General features: G+C 35.5%; 1 protein-coding gene across 1 annotated transcript; it reads left to right on the top strand.

Annotated features, from left to right (window-relative positions):
* Positions 1 to 8,400: 8,400 nt before the first annotated feature.
* Positions 8,401 to 21,840, top strand: LOC129258895 (zinc finger C4H2 domain-containing protein-like). Its single transcript, XM_054897132.2, has 5 exons — positions 8,401 to 9,059; positions 14,837 to 15,008; positions 15,909 to 16,081; positions 17,114 to 17,315; positions 18,463 to 21,840. Exons 1-5 carry the CDS (start codon positions 9,028 to 9,030, stop codon positions 18,574 to 18,576), a joined length of 693 nt encoding a protein of 230 aa, XP_054753107.2. The 5' UTR covers positions 8,401 to 9,027; the 3' UTR covers positions 18,577 to 21,840.
* Positions 21,841 to 22,545: the final 705 nt, after the last annotated feature.

The raw sequence follows: 22,545 nt of genomic DNA on the forward strand, positions 1-22,545 counted from the left end.
GCGAGCTCTTAAGATCCACCTCGAAACGCTGTCGCTGCTTGTCTCTTTAGTGTCAGGTTCGGCGCATCAAACCAAAGTCTTGTTTTCCAAATCCGCTTTGCCCGAGGAAGAAATTAACTTCTTACGCATAGTCTTACAGATCCTGTTAACCCAGATGCAAACGACCGACACTTCCCGGCCACAAGTAACTCTTCTTTTCCCCTTATTCTCTTTGTTCTGGTCTTTAACCAAATCTTCTCTCCCTTCAAGTCTCTAAGATGTATATTTGATATTTTTCATTTTTACTGGCAAATGAGACCCATCCATCAAGAGAGGTAGCTCTCTTCTTTATGTCCTTCTCAGGAAACCCTTTCTTTTATCTCTTCTATTTTGCATATGATCGTTCCCTTGGGACATTTCTTTGCACCGTTTTTGGACAAACAGAGACCATTTGATGGAATAGTTCACTTGCTTGCCCATTGTATTCTTGCCGATGGCATTAAGATCTAATGGCCTGCCAGAACCACACAAACCGACAAGGAACAACACAGCGCAAATGAAATCGTTCCGCCATCAACAAGATAACATCTCGCCTTCCCCAGATACACATTTTCAATCAAGATGTTAATTATCTGGCATTTCTGTGCAAATGTCTTAAATTACTCCCTCGTAGAGTTGTCTTGCCCGCTCGCAGGAAGAAATAAATGGCTCTCCGAGCAAGAGCATCAACACCGCAGAATGCATTTTGAATAACCAAACAAGTAAGGGTTCGGGAGTTGAACACGATCTGGCAGGGATGGTTTTCCGTTTCTCCTCTGCTCAATGCTAGATCGTCGGGAGGATGTAATAGGAGTGGTGAGGCAATTATTTCTTTTCGATTATAGGGCATCATCTCCTCTCCATTTAACATCATCTCTACTATGTCTCTTCAGTCGCAAGTACTCCCACCACTTGACAAGGAGTGAGAGAGAAAAAAGCAACTTAAGACTGCACTTTTGCCGTCGGCATCCAGTATGCCATTTTGCCACGGTCCCCTTTGGGAGTGGCCATGGGTAGATAGAGATTAACAAAATTGGATTGTATCCCCCGCCCTCTGGAGACCGAAGCCTGCCACCCCGCCTCAACCGTGACACAATTTTTCAGGCGGGATAATTCTTGGATTCTGAAGGAATCGGTAAAGCCTCTTTACAAAATTTTCCACCAAAAACAACAGGCGATACACCGTAATGACAACGCAACAGTCTATCATCAGAATTGGGAAAAGTCCTTCATTTAACTTGCAGGTTGATCTTTCTCTGAATGATAAGAAAAGTGTGATATCATTGACATTTGAACTACCTGGCAGGTCTTTATAAACTTCAATATTTTGTGGGCAAGGCCATTTTTCTAAAGGACACATTTTTGTATTATTGCACAAATGGAAAAATTAAAAGGGGCATACATTTTCCAAGGCTGATTTAGGGACGTTAAGATCTCCCAATAGGGCATCTAATGCTCTGGCCTTGTATGAGTTTAGTCATGAACTTAATTTTGACTGTTTATTGATATTATTACACAGCAAAAACTGTGGTGATAACCGGTGTACATAGAGGACCACACCAGTTATTTTACTCAGGTGTTAAATTGATGGTGTTAGTTTAACACCTATAGGTGTTATTACAACACCTTTGGTTGTTACATTTACACTCTTTGGTGTTATGTTCAATCTCTAGGGTGTAATTTTAACACCTCGGGGTGTGGTCCTCTATTAACACCAACTGGTGTCAGTTTTAACACCACAGTTTTTACAGTGTAATAGTCCAGCAGCTCTACTTCTCAGCCATTCAAAACAAGGGAAAGTTGTCCGCTCTGACAACTTCATATCAGACCACAAAGTCACAAACGCTGATTAAAGACTTCTTTCGTTTGCGTTTACTTGTAAAAAGGTGTTAATTTGGAAGAAAGTTTCTTACCCCAATGCACGCATGTATGAACATCAAATGATTAAAGGGGAATGAAATCTTTGGAATAAATAGGCTTGTGATGAAACAGAAAAATTCGAAAAAACAGATCAACAAAAGTTTTAGAAAAATCGGACAAACAATGAGAAAGTTATGAGCATTTGAATATTGCAATCACTAATGCTATGGAAATGCGATGCAATGGCAATGCGACAAGGATGTGTGATGTCACATGTGAACAACTTTCCCTTTGATGGACTATAAAATACCCCCAAAATGTCTCTTTTTGCTTTTTCTCATGGTGATACAAACTTTTTATCCATGACGTATTATTAAAAAATCTGTATTACAAGCCCTCCTATAGAAAGAACACATGATCTACTGATAGATGTGATAAAAGAGGCAATTTAAGTGAAATATATTAAAATTACTGGGGAGAGTTGTTCACAAGTGACATCACACATCTTTGTCGCATTGCCAATGTGAGGATCTCCATAGCATTATTTATCGCAATATTCAAATGCTTATAACCTTCTCATTATTTGTCCGATTTTTCTCAACAATTCGTTAATCTGTTTCTTTGATTTTTCTGTTTTCACACAAGCTATTTTGTTCTAAAGGTTTCATTCTCCTTTAATAATTGAACATATTTTGAATGTAAACTGAAATTCACTGGAAAATGAAGTACACTGTAAAATATGAACTGATCTCACAACCCTATCTTTGATCTTCAAGAGGATGAGACACTATATTTCAGATCAAATGAAAGAAAGAGTTTAAATGGTTTCATTGATGTTACCTCATTTTGGTATGTGTAGTGCCTTCTTTTGGGATCTCAAAACTATATTTATCTTCAAGGAGGGATGATTAGACAAGGAAATAATTCCTGATTATAAGTGATTAGATGCTATCCCTCACAGAAATTTTCAAGCTTGCGGCATGCTAGTAGCTAGCATGCGGCTAGCTTAATAAGCGTGTAATATGCATGCAGAGTAATATTTAAGCGATCTTTTAGTGAGCAGGATCTGTTCGCTAGCATGCACTCGCTTATTAAGCGAGCGCCCTGCTAGTCGCATGCTAGTTAGTAGCATGCAGCATGCTTAAATTTCTGTAGGGGATATTTCAGATCAATATTCACTTGTACCCTGTTTAGAGGTGAATGATTCAATAATGTGAATTACAGTACTTAGTGTATCGTTTAAAATGTCAATTTTATGAAAGGGCAGTGACCATTCATGCTTGATTCCTGATTAAATTATGAATTTCACTTTTGAAAATATTTAGCACTATCTCTTGGTAATGTTTTATTCTTTTTTTTTCTTTTTAAAGACCCCTTTGAGTTTGAACACTTAACTTCTAAATATCTCAAAGCTATCAACATTTATTTTTATCCAAAAATTTTCAGCCCATTCCGTAAATTGCAAAATACATCCACTACATGTATTTGAACTTTTTATTTCATATCCTTTTAGCTGGAGACAGACCCATTCAGTAGAGCTGTCTGCACCAGCCCGAGTTTTCAAATTAGCGCGCTATTTCTGATCCGGCAAATTATCCCGATCTGAACAACCTCGAGATTGTTTGTAATGGAGGTGCAATTATCACGCTAGTTCGTAGAATTAATCTTGAGATTGCAATCCCAAGTCAACTTGGGATTATTTGCAAAATTGCGCGCTATTTTATGAATTATCGCGCTTATTCGTAGGTGCAGACGCACTTGGGATTAATTATTCACGGCGTCAGACCATAATGCATCGATGCCTCGCTCGAGCAGGAATCGCTCTTCTTTCGATGGTGGAGACAGGGTTTCTTGAATCTCGAGACTAATCGCGAAGAGGGCCGATCGGGCTAAAATCTCGAGATTGAGCAAACTCGGGCTGGTGCAGCACCGCCTAATGAAGTAATTAACTGAAACTATGAGTCATGACCAACCCTAGGGAATTACCAAAACTTATGAGAGACTTTAATATGAGCTTTTGATTATTTTGTAATTTAACCAGCCAACTTACAGTACAGCAAGTTGCAGGGGGAAAAGAAAACACTACATGCAAAAGGTCCACACAACACTTGTTGAATTCCCACAGTAGAAAGAGAAGGGGAGAAAGAGAGGGGGCGAGATTGCAGACAGGACCAGAAACCGGCGGATGTCAATATGGGTATCAGCAGTATACCCACTCCAAAGGGAGTGCTTTATATGCTGACATAAAACATAATCACTGTTTTGACTAACTGTAACAAAGAGAACAGCAATCAGATTTTAATTTAGTTTGAAATCCTCAATTTTCCCCAGGTTTTGCGTTGTTATTTTTTTGTGTGTGAAACCGTCGGTGTTTACTTTGAGAGAGTGCCGCTCAGGGAGAGGAGCTTGCTTCATTGAGTCTCATTCAACCTATGCATGAATGCTCATTGCATCTGTCTGGATTGGTGAAGAACAAGAGCGCTTTATCCAGCAGAGCTACTAAGCTTTCCCAAAGTCAAAATCAATCTTATTTGCTCCTCAAATATGGCAAAAATCATTGAATAAAAAAAAAACATTTTCATGATTTGAATAAATATTTCATATTGATATGACATCATCAAATTTAACGATAAAAGAATATTAGTTAACCGTAAAGATGCCAATTTGTATTTTTATAGTGAGTTTGTTATTTTCATAGCATTGCCAGTTTGGAGTGTGTAATGTTTTTAAAGCTCAAGTTCGATGGCTTTTATTCTATCGGGAGGGGGGGGGGGCGCATTGTGGTCTATTGGTTAAGACTTTAATCTTTCAATGTGAGGGACGTGGGTTCGATTCCCAGCCATGGCATGTTTTCCTTCAGCAAGAAATTTACCCACATTGTGCTGCACTCAACCCAGGTGAGATAAATGAATTCTGGCAGGAAGTAATTCCTCGAAAAGTTGTAAGCACCGTAATTGGTAGACTAGCCTAGCTGGGTAATATAGGAGCGCCTTGAGCAAGGTGGATATGTGCACTATACTTTATTATTATTCAAGAACAGCCACACATGCTGCACTTAGAATGGTAGCATTCAGCTTAAAGATGAACTGCAAAATGTCTGCTGAAGGAGACGATTCAATACATGAATAATGTTTCCAAAAGAAGGCACTGTACATAGTATGTCTATGGGTTAATATTCATGAAGCCCTTTTGTAGTGATATTTTAAATCTTACATAATCACTGATGATGTTTGTTTTATTTCACTTCAATACCTTAGTCAAATTTTTACAGCTAAATGCATAGTCAACTGATAAGTTGATATGTGGTATAAAATTAATTAACATTCCTCAAATTATTAATTGATTATGGTAGTTCTTATTTCTTAAGCTGTAATTAAAAATATTTAAAAGGGGTATGCATCTCGCCATGATTATAAAAGTGATTAGAAAAGGGTACATATCTAGCATTGTTCAATAATTGTTTCATCAATCCTGATATGAAAAGATGCATCTTTCATGAATTGAGTAATGACTGTTGCATTTGAATTTGGGAATTCTTCATTATTTTCATTATATCTTCCTTAGAAAATGCAATTTCAAATCAAGTTTCACAACTCTCCTTCAAGATCATTAAATAGAAATGTCATCTGCCTATAGTCTTTGTCAACTTCTAAACTTCAGTGCATACTACACCCAACAGAATTACAGGTTAGCAGACATGTAGGCCTACAATATGTAACTCAGAATACCCTCCTCCATATACCCAAAATCCAGAATGTTTCAAGTTTATTCCTGAAAAGACTTTTGTTAAAGTTAACCCCCCACTATACACCCTCTTTTCACCCTCTCTTTGCCCCTCTTTGTAGGAGTCAATTGGTTGTTCACACCTGCAACCCTTGTATTAATCAATCCCCTCTTTCATAGAACGGCTAATCCCCCTTTTATCCCTGTTCATCTGTTAGCTCAGCTCCTTGATGAGACAACCTAATTAATGGCTTGATTTTAATGTCTGACTTGTTGTTATCTGATATGCCCTTCAAAAATCAAGGGTTGACAGTGATTTTTAATGTTCTAATAAATCTGTGTTGGGTCCTGTTTATTACAGTGTCCACCTCCATGCTGTGTCTGAGATGTGATGTAAAATGAAGCTTCAAAAATGCACTTCAGAATCAGGATGTAGTGTTCATAAAAGTGAAAAATAAACATGGAATCACTCCCAACTCCCTGGAATAATCTTCCCCATTTTATTCCATGTACTAAAATGTGACCGACTATCGAGCACCATGCAACTGAAAGATTATCTTGGTTTTTGTTTTCAGTTACAGATATTAATTTGAAATTATCTGCACAAAGTTGATTTGCTTTTTAATATCTCCTTGGTATTTTTAATCCATGTAAAACACACATCATAGTTATGGAATTTTTTATAAAAAAAGACCCTTTATAATTTTACCCATTATGTCTTTAAAGGTCAAGTCCACCCATGCAAGAAAAAGGTTGAGTTGAATCAAGAGAGAAATATTAAACAAACATATTAAAATCTGAAAATTTCTTCAAAATTTCACAAATCAGTTATATGCACAACTCAGTGATATTTTAATTAGAGTTGATGATTTCCCTCACTCATTATTTCTTTTTTTATTGCTTGAATTATACAATATTTTAGTTTTTACAGATTTAACAATAAAGACCTCATTGACTGAACCATAAAATGTTCGAACACTGTTAATTGCACATGTTCAGAGAGGAATAAAACTTTGTTTCACATGACAGTGAGGGGGAAATTAAAGCATTACATATTTTATATAATAAAATACAAAAGAAATGGTGAGTGGGAGATTTCATAATTGCATATTTGTATACTGACCAGTATGTGAATAGAACTTTTTTGTGAAATGAAACAAAACTTTGAAATTTAATAATTTTCTTTTTCTACATCAGATTTTGATGAAATTATCAGTGTTATATGCTTGCTTGATTTTTCTCTTTTTATTCAAATCAACTTTTATTGTGGCAGGGTGGATTTTTACTTAAAAAATGGAGTATCTTTATGTATTATCAATCTATCCTTTTCTATATCTTACATACATATCCTCTAAATATTCTCTTTTTTGTCTTTTCAAATTAGTTTGAATTGTGAGTCAGTTTTTACTCTGGAACCAGAAATGGGTAGAAGTGATGGAAGTTCAACTGCATTTCAACACAACTTTGCGTTTGTCCCTCATGCAGAATTGTAGATTGATATTTCAGGCTCAGACATAAATGTTACAATTCGCACAAATTTGTGCAATCTGAAAAGTCTTTTCAAACCCAATCGGCAACAATCAAAACACCTAAGTTGCATTTAATATCATATCTGCAAAAAGTATCTCAAAACACGTTTTGAGAACGTGATTCTTTTTACCGCAGAAAAGAGATGATAAACGCACCCGGGGAGAGCTATAAGGTAGCTCGGAAGACACCAAAGAATGACGGAGTGTAGGGATTTGTTGCCAGATAATGCTCGGTGGTTGGTAGCTCGCCTCCGGCCTGAATAATTGATGGAGGTGTTAACGGCCTGATTGGGGGCATTTTATCCTTCCCTGCTCAGTGATTTGGGAAGCGAGCCTCCTGTTGCCCCGTATTAACCCGTCGGCTCCCAGTCAGTATCAGATTATCCCCGGATAGATCAAACTGTCATCGTTCGCCTTTCCCTCACTCTTTTATCTCTTCTGTCATTTTATTAAGGACAATTCTAGATTGGAAGTATCATGGGTACTTGAAATTGTTGCTAATGTCATTTTTAATATCTGTATTAGTAAGCGATAGATAGGAGTGCGATTGTTTGATTTCATAAGACAAATTATATTAATATTTTTTTTATCATTGCGGCAATAATATATTCTGTACTCATGTATATTGTCTACAAGTATGCCATAAGGGCATTGTTTGTCAAATGTTATTCATATCAAATACTTAATGACAAATGTCACCATCAATATTTTTTTTTAACATTTTGAAATGAAAAACAGTACGATTTTGAGACAAATACCTGTAAATAAAACATGTATTGCTTAATGCATATCTTCTTTCAAATGAAACAGATTTTTTTTTTAATTGATGAATTTAAGTGGGTCTTGAATGAAAAATGTTCGTCAACCATCTCTTCTTGACTATAAACATTTAATACTGATGTTATTATACAAAGAGAAGGAGGGGGCAGGATGAATATCCACGAGCTGGAAAATGTTCCCAGGTAAGTCACTTTCAACAGCATCGTGACTATAAACACTTATACTAGGAGTAAAAGAAAAAATGATAAATATCGATGAAACAAAGAAAATAAATTAGACAATCAATTTCAAGAAAAGGAGAGAAGAAAATATGGAGAGGGGAGGGTGGGTGAAAGAGAGAGAGAGAGAGGGGGGAGACAAATAGAGAGAGAAGGGGAAGGTGGTGGATTGGCTTGCCAGCCAGCCAGCCAAATTTGTTGCTTATCCGACAGGCCCCTCCCCCTTTTCTGCGTCTGGGAGACTGTACTCCCATGTTCATGGTCTAGCAGACAAGACACGCGAACACAAAAGACCCCAGCACTTAGCCAACACATGAACAATCAGGGCATGCAGCAGCTGAGCTCTATTCAAGTAGGGTCGATTAGTGATTGCATTGACCAAGATTGTTCATTTTATCCACTGCTCCGGCTCGATCAAGAGGAAGGTAGAGGCTCGCTCGTGGGGGATGGTGTCTGAAAACTTGGATCTTATGAACGGCATCCATCTCTTTTTTCCCATGAAGAGTCATTGTCTGAGCTATCCCTGTTGCTGTAATTTTTTGGACCACTGTTGCACTGCTTCTTAGTGGATCTGACTTGCCACTTTCTTGCTCCAATATCCTATCCCTTTGATGCTGCATGTTTTGGACGACTCGTTTGAGGCCCTCTCCTATGATTAGTAATTGTCTTTTTCCATTATCTACCCATTTTTCTGCAAGTTTTGGACCAATGTAGCACTGCTTTTGTACAGGACTACATCTTGACTATTAGCCATTCTGTGACTATTAGCCATTCTTATGGTCCTTTATATACCCCCTTTTATTGCTGCAAGTTTTTGGACAACTGTTGTATAGTCTTTAGGACGACTTTGAGGAGGGGTTATCTGATATTCGAAACTGTTATCAAACGGAGGAAACAGGATGAGTATCCACTTGCTGGAAAATGTTCTAAGGTAAGTGACTCTCAGCAGCATTGTGACTGAGCGTAGAATTATCAAGAAATTTGGCATCAAGATGATATTTTTAAAGGTCAAGTCCACCCCAGCAAAATGTTGATTTGAATAAATAGATAAAAATCAAACTAGCATAACACTGAAAATTTCATCAAATGCGGATGTAAAATAAGAAAGTTATGGCAGTTTAAAGTTTCGCTTATTTTTCACAAAACAGTGATGTGCACAACTCAGTGACATGCAAATGAGTCAGTCGATGATGTCCATCACTCACTATTTCTTTTGTTTGTTTATTGTTTGAATTATACAATATTTCATTTTTTACAGATCTGACTGTAGGGACCGACTTGACTGAACCATATAGTATTAAACAATGCTAATTCCATATGTATAGGGAGGAATTAATCGCTGTTTCACTTGACAATGAGGAGAAATTTAGAATATTTCATATTTCATATAATAAAATACAAAAGAAACAGTGAGTGGATGACGTCATCAGTCTCCTCATTTGCATACCGACCAGGATGTGCATACAACTGTTTTGTGAAATTAAGCGAAACTTTGAAATGTCATAACTTTCTTATTTTACATCCGATTTTGATGAAATTTTCAATGTTATGCTTGTTTAATTTTTCTCTTTTTATTCAAATATTTTTTTTGTTGGGGTGGACTTGTCCTTTAACTGCCCCAAACCTTTGAAAGAAAGAAAAAACATACTGAAAGAAATACTGTATATTGCAAACAACTGGCTATCGTATTATCATTCCCCATCTATTTTTTTGGTAAGAGGCATTCTTTGCTTTTTCAAAGTTGGTTTCAATAACTGTTGTTGATGATGAAATTGCTCATCAGCTTGGAGTGATCTCAAAAGGAAAGTGAACAATGATACAATTTTTCCCAAAGGGATGGTGTATATGAAAGGTGTATGTTTTGTCAACAATACTCTCATTGAATATGCTAGTTTCTTCTCACATTTTGAATTGCAACATATTAATATAAAAGCTTAATTTCCTTCAATATTAAGGGATATACATGTATGCAGAGCTATTCAAACTATAACGTTATACCAAGTTGGTAGAGATTAAAATGCATCATACCTGGGCATTACTTTTAATTAAGAAAATGAAAAAAGGATGTTCTCATATACCGTAAGGGTACTAGTATTCAACCCGTTTGGAGAGTTTCTTCAAATATACAGAAATATGGAATTTACCTGAATTTCAGACCTGTCTTATTTCCAAAAGCAAATGCTGGTTATTCTTTTCCCGTTATTTTTTTCTTCAACCCGTCAACTGCGTGCGCGGGCGATCGAATTTTACGGCGACGGTTTTTGGTACTAGTATTCAATCCGTCGGTACTAGTATTCAACCTAGTGATGAAAGATGGCCCTGTCTCTCGATCTGCCCTTGTCCCATCCGACTATGGACTAGACCATTTGAGATGAGACCAAACAGGGAATTAATCAAAGCCAGAGACTTCCATAGATCTAGATCTAATTTAGCAATCTAAACCCTTTTGAAATTTGCTATCAATCCTCACTATAGGTTGAATACTAGTGCCATTCAGTGCAAAAGGCCATCGCCGCATAATTCGATCCTCCGCGCATACAGTCGACAGATTGATAAAGAAAATACCGACAACAGATTACCCTGGAAATAACAAAGGTATGAAATTAAGATAAATTCCCTATTTCTAAATATTTTGGGGAATATGTCAAAATCTTTGAATTATGCCGGGTTGAATACTAGTGCCCATACGGTAGTGTTGTTTCTAAAAAAATCTAAAGTGAATAATGTTACAGCCCCATCAAATGGAAACAGAGAGTAGAATTTGAAGAAAAAACATCCCATGGTTTTCATATTTTCTGATTCATGTTCATTCAATTTCAAATATGAATTAAAGTATGAGATGGTTTCAATATAAAATGCTGTCTAGAATACTGTGAAATAAAATACTGTCATATAAAAAGATTCCTAGTTTGAATTTAATCTAGTGGCTGATGTTTGTTCTTCGCGCAAAAGAGACTTGGATGCATGTTTTTTTGCTACGGTCCCTTTTCAAGCATCATTTGGTCGACACTTGAGTAATTGGTTCTTGTTATCAAAGAGACTTTTACATAATGCCCACTATCTATTATACATATAATTTGTTTGGTCTGGGGAATTGCAACCATGCCTATTGTATTCTGGTTATTGTAAGAAAAAAAAGTGTTCACTGACAAATGTGAAAAGAAAATCAAGGAGAAGAACCATTGTTTGATAAAATATTCTGTTAGCTATGAAATGTTTTGGTAAAGTAAATCTTAAAGAAATTACTTTTAATTCACAAAACAAAGTGCTTTTATTTCAACTTCCATACTTGCAGCCCATGTTATTATAATTGTGTATATTTTGTTATCATTAATTTTGTAATCACTTGCATAGATCTGAAACATGATAATTCATGGATGATTTTTCAAGAAAGTTCATTTGTGAAACTTGTTGATCACATGTATTTTGTAATTTAAGCATATTATATAATATTGACTGGCCTTTTATTGTATGTGCGGCATTGCGGTCCGACTGTTGCCAGCAACAGACTCATATTGGCCCGAGTATTTAGACGAGGGCAATATATTTGATGTTTCCTGGAGAGGGCAACATGGCAAATGTTAACCCTGTTTGTCTCAAATTGAAAAGTAGCGAGCGAAATATGACATTAATATCTGCTAAAATGCCTTGTATAGGTAATTTATCATATTTATTTAATTTTTTATGTTTTGATTCACACTTTGCATATTTTTTGAGGGGGTACACTAAAGTGGGTCAATAACATGAATTGCATCCAATCTTACAATAGTGTATTGCCCTTAATATTTTTTTTAATCTGTTAATTTCTTTGTTGAATGTTTCTTCCTCTTATCTAGCTCACTCTTGGTTGATTTAAAAAAAAATTCTTTAAAAATGGCATTTGATCACTTGATTTTTATGATGATGACATACATGTAGCAGGAAATATCTTGAAATTTCCACATGCTACAAGAATTAATTTTTACATCAATAGAGAGAGAGAGAACAAAATATGCAGATAGGGCACACAGTGACAACCACCCCCAATAAATGTACTGTAACATACTTATGCATTGAATGTTAATTAACCACAGTCCTTTCAAAATTGTTAAAGAATATTGCTTTGACATATCTGTACTTTGGTTCGATTTTCATCTAGACTATTGTATAAAAATCAAATCAGTGATCATTGTACAAAAATGCAAAAGTATGTATAGAAGTGCTAGCATGACATCCAGTACATGTACATACTGACAAAAGATACGGCTCATGAATTTCACACGATATTTCCATTTATTGATTCTGCTAAATATTCAATATTTATTTTGTTTATTGTTAAGCATTTTAAACCAATTACCCCAGATAAAGACCACCTGTACATGTATGTCAAGGCAATGACAGATTGTCAAATTGGGTAATCATTCCAGTTGAAAATGTAAAAAGTTAAACATGCAAACCTGTTTAGAACTGCTATTGATTCTCAAATATGTAGTCGGTTTAAAGCTCTTTGTTAAGGGTCATTTATCTGAATTATCAAATATACATGTAGCATTCCAATAAAATGCAAGTGTATTGTCCTTTCAATCTGTGTCAACCATTATAATAGTTCTTTTTAAAAATTCATAAATATTATATTTCAAGATCTCTAGCACTATCTCTCTCTCGCTCTCTTTCCACAATGTTTATATTTTCTTTAAAAGGGAAAATCCAAAAGCTAAACACGAAGATTGTCTCCAGATTATTTTCAACCCATTCAATAATTGAGAAGAGGTTTTATATCAAAATGGAAAAAATTAATATGAAGATATTTTTATTTTGATCTGGCATCCATTCTAAAAGTATTTTAATGTACATGTATGTTCAAGGAAACACATGTTTATTTCCTTTCATTCATATCCTAACTGTTATCGGCATACAAACTCATATAATCAAGTAATTAATTGGAATATTAACATGCACTTTGGTGGGTAGGGGATTGATTCATCAGAACTTAAAATAAACTTCAAACGACAAGTCCTCCCCAACAAAAAAGTTGGTTTGAAAAATGAATGAAAAGAGAAAAATCAAATAACATAACCCTGAAAATTTCATCAACATTAGGTGGTTTCAAACCGCCTCGATCACAAGAATCCCCGTTAAATTACGAGAACTTTTTTAGGCTGAAAAATACCCATTAATTATTCCTGCATTCACACCGCCCTGAAACATACCCTTCGGGATAAGTTCCTGAAGTTACGAGCATGCGCAGTATGGTCTGATAAGCAGCAAGGCGCGAAATTCAAAATCACTAGCCCAGCAGCAACCAATGCACGGCGCCGCACCCAACAACACGCTGGGCTAAAAGTTCCCGTAATTTGCTTTCAGACCGCCAAAATACCCACGACCTTGGAAAAATCCCCGCGAAAGTTCACGTAATTTCGCCAAGTACCTACTATTTATCGGGTATTTTCTTTCGGGGATATTACGCGTAGTTTGCTTTCACACCGCCAAAATACCTGGTATTTTCTGATCGGGGTAAATTTCCCGATCAGAGAATACCTGGAACTGGCGAACTTCGAGGCGGTCTGAAACCACCTACTGGGTGTGGGATATAGAGTGATGACATTGTAGAATTTTGCTTGATTCCACAGTTATATTCACATCGTGATCGGTATGCAAATGAGGGAAGTGATGATATCACCCACCAACTATATCTTTTGTATAAAATTTTGTGTTTAAATGTGAAATATCATATTGTTTTTTCCTCCTCGTGATGTGAAACAAAAGTTTGATTCTGTAAATACAATTTCTGGATGACACCCAGCAAATAAGGTGACATATTCGATTATACATGTAATTCCTCCTTGAATATTTTAAATTGCTATTGTTACAACCTATTGTGGTTCAATGAAGTTGGTTGGTCCTCATTGTGAAATAGGAGAAAATTGAAATATTAAAATGGAATCCAAATGAAATAGTTTGTGACTCTTACATATTTGCATTTCAACCCTTGTGCCTATAACTGCTATGTGAAAATTTTGAAATTCGACTTTCTTACGTAACATCTGATTTTGAAAAAAATTTCAGTGTTATGCTTGTTTGATTTTTTTTCTCTACATTTTCTTATTCAAATCCACATTTTAATAATTTTGGGTTGACTTGCCGTTTAAGTACATGTATAAGCAATATGGAACATAAGGTGGCTTACGAGAAATGGGCTGAAAATGCATGAGAATGTGCCCAGCTCTTCTTCTGAGTTTTGCTGTCATCTGTATGTCAAAAATAATGGACCTTTTCTCTTCTTTCCATTGATGCCATTTTTTTTTAAAGTTTCGATGTTCTTGAACACTTCTATAATGTTTAACAGTATAATGACATGCTTCCACCCCCCCCCCTGGAAAACATATTAGATGCACATAGTGAATCTTGTTTGTTTCTTAACCCTAGCTTAGTGGGGTTAAAAATAGTCTGAAACAAAATAAAAAGAAAATGTGAGTTTAAAGGGGAAGTTCAACCTGACAAATAGTTGACAAATGAAAAAAAGTTATTTTAATTATTTGTTCCACCAAAATTTTTGTAGTATTTTTCTGCCAATTTTACGACAAGCTTTCGTCAGGGTGAACTTTCCCCTGTAAGGATAGTCTGGGCTAAGAAAGTGCATAGTCTGAAAAGTATAATAAATGCAGATATTTTCTGTTTAGGAAGATTAATGAATTGTTTCCTCTCTTGCCATGCTATCTCTGTCTCCAGGTCACAGACGGTCCACCTGGAGAAGATGAAAGGTCGGCTCCTGGTGGATATGCAGGAGGCCGAGAAGGAGGAGGATAGATTAAAGGAATATCGGCATGAGATGGACCTGCTCAACCAGGAGAGGCTGGCACACGTAGAGGAACTCAGACAGATACATTCAGACGTTAACACAGTGAGTAACAATATCCCGTTGATTTCATTTCATTTGTCAGTATTCACATGTTTATAGGCTACAATGAAACATATAGCAGAAAAGTTACACACATGAAGCATGTAATATACATGGTAAATGGGCCCAGAAAAAGAACTACATGTATATTACAAATGCAGAGTTAAAGAGAAGAAAAACAAATATTGATCGCAATGTACTCCTTCTAAAGAGTAAACAGTAGCAATATTTTGAAGTATCTTAATAACTGTACTTTAGAGACTGACATAGAGTTAGTTGGTGAAGTGTATTATGATTGTTAAAAATATGGACATAATTATTGAGAGATTATTGTTATCATAATCATCAACATCATCTTCATCATCATCTTCATGATCATCATCATCATCGTCATCATCATCACCATCATCATCATTATCGTCATCATCATCATCTTAATCAGTCACAACCACCACCATCCATCAGCATCATCATCAGCATCATCATCATCACATTCACCACCATCTATCACCATCATCACTATCATCATCATCATCATCATCATCATCATCATCATCATCATCACCATCTGTCACCTCAATCACTATCGTAAACTTTATCATTATCTTTGTGATCATCAGTTTGTAAAGAGGATGAGAATAATGATCATTATCATAAAAATTGCTGACATCATCATCATCATCATCAACATGATGATAATGGCAGTGATCATGATCATCATCTCATCACTATCATAATACCCATTATGATCAACATTATCATCCTCATCATCATTATAATCATCAATGTCATCAACATCATCACCATTATTATAACCATGGCTGTCATCATCATCAACACCATAGACTTATATTATCTTTATTTCTTCCATCCATCCCTCCCTCTTTTCTTTCTCTTTTTAAGATTGAGAGCGTGATAAAGAACACAGAGGGAGACAGGAACAAGGCGTTTGAGGCAGCTTGGAAGATGTACCAGGAATACGTTTGCCTCAAAGAACAAATCAACGCCCAGAGGATGTCGATAGGACTAGATCGTATCCCAGAGCTTACAGAGGAAGACCGGAGACTTGATCCAGAGTAAGTAGTATACACGAGATGGACGGACGGTTTATAAACTTAAAGGGGAAGTTCACCCTGAAGAAAATATTGTTGTAAAAATAGCAGAAAAAAATAGTGGTGAAGGTTTGAGGAAAATTAATTAAAGATTAATAAAGTTATTAGAAATTTAAGTTTTTGTGACGTCACAAACGAGCAGCTGCCTCATATGTTATGTAATATAAAATGCATAGGTTCGCGATGATTTATTTTTGCTTTCTTTTAGGAAGGGGTGTGAAATGATTTGTCTATTGTTATGCTGAAGGTACAGTAAAAAAAAAAATCAGTTTTTTGAGAAAATGACATTTCATCTTTTATTTACCATACAATATGTACATGTAGGAAAGCTGCTCACATATGACGTCACAAATCAAATAAATAAAATTCTAATTTCTTATTCTTTGATGGATTTTTCTCAAATCTTCGGCAATATTATATTATTTTTTTCTGCTATTTTTACAGTAAACTCTTTGTCAGGGTGAAATTCCCCTTTAACGCCTCTGACAATCACCTATCATGGGCAGAGGCATAAGGATGATGTAACCTTAGGCTAACTTGGCCCATCCCCCCCCCCTCAATTTACCATTGGGCCACCCCTGAACATGCAAAACCTCTTTGAACTGTAAAAGAGCATATCTCGTGTATGACGTTTTAAAAATGGACCTCTCCATTTTAACAGAATTTAAGTATATTGATGTCATATTATTTTTTTATTGATTGTATCTTTGTATTTATGCTACATATGTAATTCAAATTTAATGGCTTCACCGTATGATTTATCGTATTGACCTTTTGTTTGTGTGTGTATAATAAAGAAGTAAATACATCATGTAATCGTTTTAAACAGATGTAACTAAAACAAAGACTCTCAAAGAGATTAAAAATTGTGATATTTACAGATGAATAAGATGATCAGATAATTATCTTTAAGAATTAATTTGATTTATTTGTAGTTTGTTGAATGATGATATAAGTGAATATTTCAGTCGTATAATTTGTTGTTTGCTTTGGCAGGCTTCTGAGGAAGAGAAGAGCAGAGTGGCATGACACAGAGAAGAGGGATCCCCCGTCACCCCTCACCCCTACTTCATGCCCCCTACCCATTCCCCTGGAACACCCTACACCCCTTCAGATGCCAGGAACCAGCCACACCAATGAGATGAACGGCCCCCTTCCTCCTCCACCCCCTTTCAAACAGCAGCCACCACCTATGAAGGTAGGAATGCCCTCTTAAATACACGTACAGGGGTGTGAGAGATCAGATTTTTATCTGATTCCAGATTTTTTTGGTTTTGATTTTCAGCTTAATTTCAGCTTATTTTTGGCTTTCCTCTGTACAATAAGTATGGGAGCTCTTTCTATTTCAGATTTTTTCAACACTCTTCAGCTTTTTTCAGATCTTTTTATTTGTGACCACTCACACCCCTGTACACGTAATAGTCCATGGGAAGGGGGCATGATGGCCCCCTCCCTCCTCAACCTTTTTTTTTGTAAGCCTGTATCATGAGAGGTTCGCATGGGGTCATTTCATGACTATTTTCTTTTAAAAATCATTGCTATCTCCAAGAATTCTAAGGTTTTACTTTGTACTTGTGACGATTTCCTGTAAATGATTATAAACTGACCAGTCCTTTTCAAGATTATGGGATGAATCATAATTCATGGGTTTTATTTCAAGCCTTGTGCAACGTTTGAGACCAAATTTGCAAAATTATGCAGCATTATGTAATGCAATTTAGACCAAAAAATGCTCAAAAATGTGATTTCATTACCAAGCTTATGCAAATTCTGTTTCACCTTTTTTATTTTGACTGAAAGAAATCAACTATTCTCATGATTTTTACAATAAGAAAAGTATCACCAACTATTAAGTCCCAGTGAAAAAAACAATAGAAACCAACATTAAAAAGATGCAAAAAGTACAAAAGAAATTCTAAATATATATATTTATATGTAACGAAATATTTTGATTAATTTTTCCTTTTTTTTGCATTTGATCAGATATAAAGAATCTCTCACTACAAAATAGTAATTCATGGACTTTAGTTCTGAATTTACAGCCATATCTAATTTCAAGCATAAATTAGCATAATTAATTCATGTAAATTTAGAGATTTGGTAAAATTGAGCTTTGCCACCACATAGATTACATCATTTTCTATAAACATTTTTTTTTTTTGCATGATCCGCCACTGAGATCTTCAGGTTGTTATAATTCAATACGATTGAACTTTAACAGGATTTCATACTGTTATTAATATCTATAATGCAAATGATATGCTTGTAAATACTAGGGTTACAAATAAACATATTGATCAGTTGTCATTGATTTTTTTTCTTATTATGATTTTTTTTATTTCTAGAACTGTCTGTCATGCCACCAGCAGATCCACAGAAATGCTCCGATCTGTCCTCTTTGCAAGGCCAAGAGTAGGTCCAGGAACCCTAAGAAGACCAAGAGAAAGCATGAGCAATGAGCTGTAGGACCAGGACCCGGTCCAGGACCAGGTCTCAATTCTGCTACACCTCGGCATGCCAAGATTTGTATTGAACTGTAAAAGCCAAGAAGTACTCAGAAACGTTTGTGATCATATGATCTTGAAGAAAGGGCTCTATTTTGTTTAAAAAAAAATCATAAATGTATGGAAGAGGAATATGGGTTCTTGGAGAAAAAGGGAAAGTATGGCCAGTCTAGTTCGAGAATGTTGCAAATATGAATGCTTATGGAAGTCAAGTGATGATGTTTTAAATCTACGCAACTATCTGGCACTGAATTGTGGATCGATGAATCATGTTGCGTCTGTTTGTTTTTTTTCTCTCTTTCTTAGAAATCATTAAGTTGTTTCAAAGAAAATTCTTTGGGAAAGACTTGGGTGTTCCCAAGAAGATGCATGACACCTAAACTGAAACATAATCTTACTGTAGATTGCTAACACATATAAGCACATGTGGGGCAGTGTATTATTTTTGATTGGCAAAAGACAAAACATCTGGTTGGAAATGTCATGCTTGTTGTTTTGTCAGTTTCTCAGCAATTTCACATTTTTTTATTCCTACATACCGTAAACACTTTGGTGGTAATTTTATATGATTCTATTCAAAATCATTTTTAGATTTTCACAAATGGCATTTATGTTTAAGATGTGAATTTATAGATGAAACTTGTTTTTAGATGACGAAGGGTGAGTTACGGTTTGACCATATGTACATTGATAGCATCCATGGTTTGATATTGCTAATTTTGTTTTATAGTACCATGTAAATGAGTAAGAGAAGATATATCCATTGCATTCTTTCTGTTGCAGAAGGACTATTCCAAGGAGGGGGAAGGGTTTGGCACTGTTGTTTCTATGCTTGTAGACCATCATCTAACATTGCATCTCAGAAAAGGATCCTAGACAAGGAATCTAGCTTTGAGCTCAGATTCAGTGCATGTGTATTTAGTAACGTTTCCCGGCCCTGAATACATTTAATCTTTCAAATATTCTTTTTTAATGATAGGATGGAATCTATACAATTTCCATGTACCCTGCGCACAAGGCTGATGAAAAGTATACTCTCTTGTTGCTGTGGAAATTTTGATACCCTTCAAACTGGACACACGTACATCACCCGACATAAAAACAAAAGTTTTTTATGTGTTTTTTATATATGAAAATGGTTTACACCTTTAAAGGCAGTGCCATACCCCTTCCCCCGTGGGTATTCCAAGTTTTATGTTTGTATAGAGAAGATTATCATATCATATTTTACTGTATATGTCAGCGTTAACCATAACTATTGCAGAGCTGCCAACCAGTACGTTTTTTGCATATTTACGTTTTTGCAACCAAAATACGACAGCACGTTTTTTCTGTTGAAAATATCATTTTGTAAAAAAAAAAAACACAAATATGGTTATTGGATCAATGTAATTTCAGGTACCTTTTTTTCTCAATCATTTTGTTAAAACCATGGTGAGATGTACACATGTTTCAATGTTTTTTTTTTTTCATCTGCCAGAGCAGTGCGCATTTTAGCTTGCATGCAGCTTGAGCGCCGCGATGAGCATGCGCGCCACGCATTTTATTATGAAATACAGTTTTTTTATCACAGAATACAATTTTTCATTCCCAGAGGTTGGCAGGTCTGCTATTGACAGTAAATAAAACATTGATGAGGAACTGGAGAACCATCACAAATAAATCTTTCTACTTAAAGGAAAATGAAACCTTTGAAGCACGATAGCTTGTGCGAAAACAGAAAAATCAAAGAAACAGATCAACGAAAGTTTGAGAAAATAATGAATAAATAATAAGAAAGTTATGAGCATTTAAAGTTTAAATCATTATTGTAATGTAGATCCTCCCATTGGCAATGCGACAAAGATGTGTGACGTCACATGTGAACAACTTTCTCATTACTTTTGTATATATTTCACTTAAACTGCATCTTTTATCACATCTATCAATAGATCATGTATTCTTTTTATTGGAGGGCATGTTATAAAGATTTTCAAAGAATGCATTATGGATAAGAGTTTTGTATCACCATAAGAAAGGGCAAAAAGAGACATTTTGGGGTATTTTATAGTCCATCAAAGGGAATGTTGTTCACATGTGACATCACACATCTTTGTCCCATTGCCAATCGAAGGATCTCCATAGCATAAGTGACCGCAATATTCAAATGCTCATAACTTTCTCATTATCCATTCGATTTTTCTCAAATTTTCTTTGATCTTATTCTTTGAAATTTCCATTTCCGCACAAGCTAACTTATTCCAAGGGTTTCATTCCCCCTTAAATAGAGATCAGCCATTTTGATTTTATTAATGTCATATTCAGTACTATTCCCATGAGTTCTGCCAATACTAAATTCAGAGTAAAGTAGAAGTTGGACTCCAATCCATGCTTTCATGAAAGGAAATGTTTTGTTTGAAGTCGCTGAAAAAAAGATATGTAACACATAAAAGCAAAAGAAAAAAACTATTTTTTTTTAAAGAGTGGCTTAGATGTAGACTTTGAGGGTGTTTTCAGTAGTATTTTCACAAGTTTTGCCAATTCTAAGTCCAAACCAAAAAAAGATTTTAGCCATTGCTTTTGTGAAATTCTGTTTCATCCATATTCATCCATATTCATGACAAAGGTTATAGTGTTGCAAAGTCCTTAATAAAATGGTTTGCGATGGAACTTCCGGGAGTGTCATAACGAGGTATGATTTTAATTTCTAGACATTAAGGAAAATGTACAGGCATAACAGCCCCTTAATTGGCACAAGAAAATATTCTTTCATGGTCTTTGTTTTAGGTCAAAATATTAAAATCAAATGATTCTTAAGTTTTACTTTTGATTGATATACATGTACAGAGAAAAAAAAAGTTAATCACAAGCCATTCTTTTGAGAGTGATTATATTACTGTTCATTGTGTAATGTGTTTTCATCTATCTACATATTTATTTGTTAAGATTATACAGCTTTGATCAGTTAGTGAGTCAGGATATTTGTTGCAATGTCAGGATATCTTGAGCAAGTAGTGACTGGAATATACAGCCTTGAGCAATGAGGTCTCACAATCACCTTTGGGTCCGTTTGTATCTTGATTAAGAGGAAAGAAGTTGTGTAGTTTATTTTCAACAAAGGTGCAATATAGCTATTGAAAACACAGGGATGATACGATGAAGATGCTACAGTTGTAAGATATTTGTAAGATTTAAAGCAGTTGTACATATTAAATGAATTGTTATCAGCTTACAGGTCAATATATGTTTCGGTTGGTTGTTATTGGGATACTTGGTGAGCGCAATTGTGTTTGTCTGAAGGATTTTTATTTTGATGAAACATTTTAAAACTAATCCATTTCATTTTCAAAGATATGATACCCAACAGACAACATACATGTAGTTTCTTGTTTCAAAAATATGTACAGTATATGCGACTAAGAACTATTTTGATGTCATCTTTAATACCTTAAGGGGCTTTTCCAGTTGCTTGTGCGATTGTTTACAATCATTTGATGACAATATATGTTGCACACAATCGAAACGGTTGTAAGGAGTTGCACCACCAATTGTGAAAGGAGCTATACATGGAAGATATCCATTACAAATTAATTGCTATGTTTGATTACTCCTGATGACTTTATTTTCTTATAGTATGGAATAATATAGTGATTATCTTTCCATCTGTATAGTGTTTTGACAAGCATACACTCTTGGAAAAAGGGTGGGTTTGGCGCGCATAGGTGGGTGTGTTGTGTGAGTTTTGAGAGTGACAAAAAATAACGAGGGAGAGCGAGAAACAAATGGGAGGAGAGAGTGGATGTGTGAGAGGGTGTGTGTGTGAGAGAGGGGGGGGGAGGGAGAGAGAATGTGAACGGAACTATAAAGTTAGAGGGTAAGAAAAATGGGATAAGAAAGTACGAGCGGATGTAAAGAGAGAAAAAGGGAACACTCATCTTTGTCATA

This window comes from Lytechinus pictus, chromosome 4, assembly GCF_037042905.1.
Source record: "Lytechinus pictus isolate F3 Inbred chromosome 4, Lp3.0, whole genome shotgun sequence".
Classification (NCBI taxonomy): domain Eukaryota; kingdom Metazoa; phylum Echinodermata; class Echinoidea; order Temnopleuroida; family Toxopneustidae; genus Lytechinus; species Lytechinus pictus.

What these genes read in the sequence shown, in the direction of transcription:
- LOC129258895 (XM_054897132.2), top strand. Translation starts at nt 9,028, where the DNA reads ATGAGTATCCACTTGCTGGAAAATGTTCTAAG. An exon ending in GACCGGAGACTTGATCCAGA is followed by an intron (nt 16,082 to 17,113) that starts GTAAGTAGTATA and finishes TTGCTTTGGCAG; the next exon opens with GCTTCTGAGGAAGAGAAGAG. An exon ending in AGCAGCCACCACCTATGAAG is followed by an intron (nt 17,316 to 18,462) that starts GTAGGAATGCCC and finishes TTTTATTTCTAG; the next exon opens with AACTGTCTGTCATGCCACCA.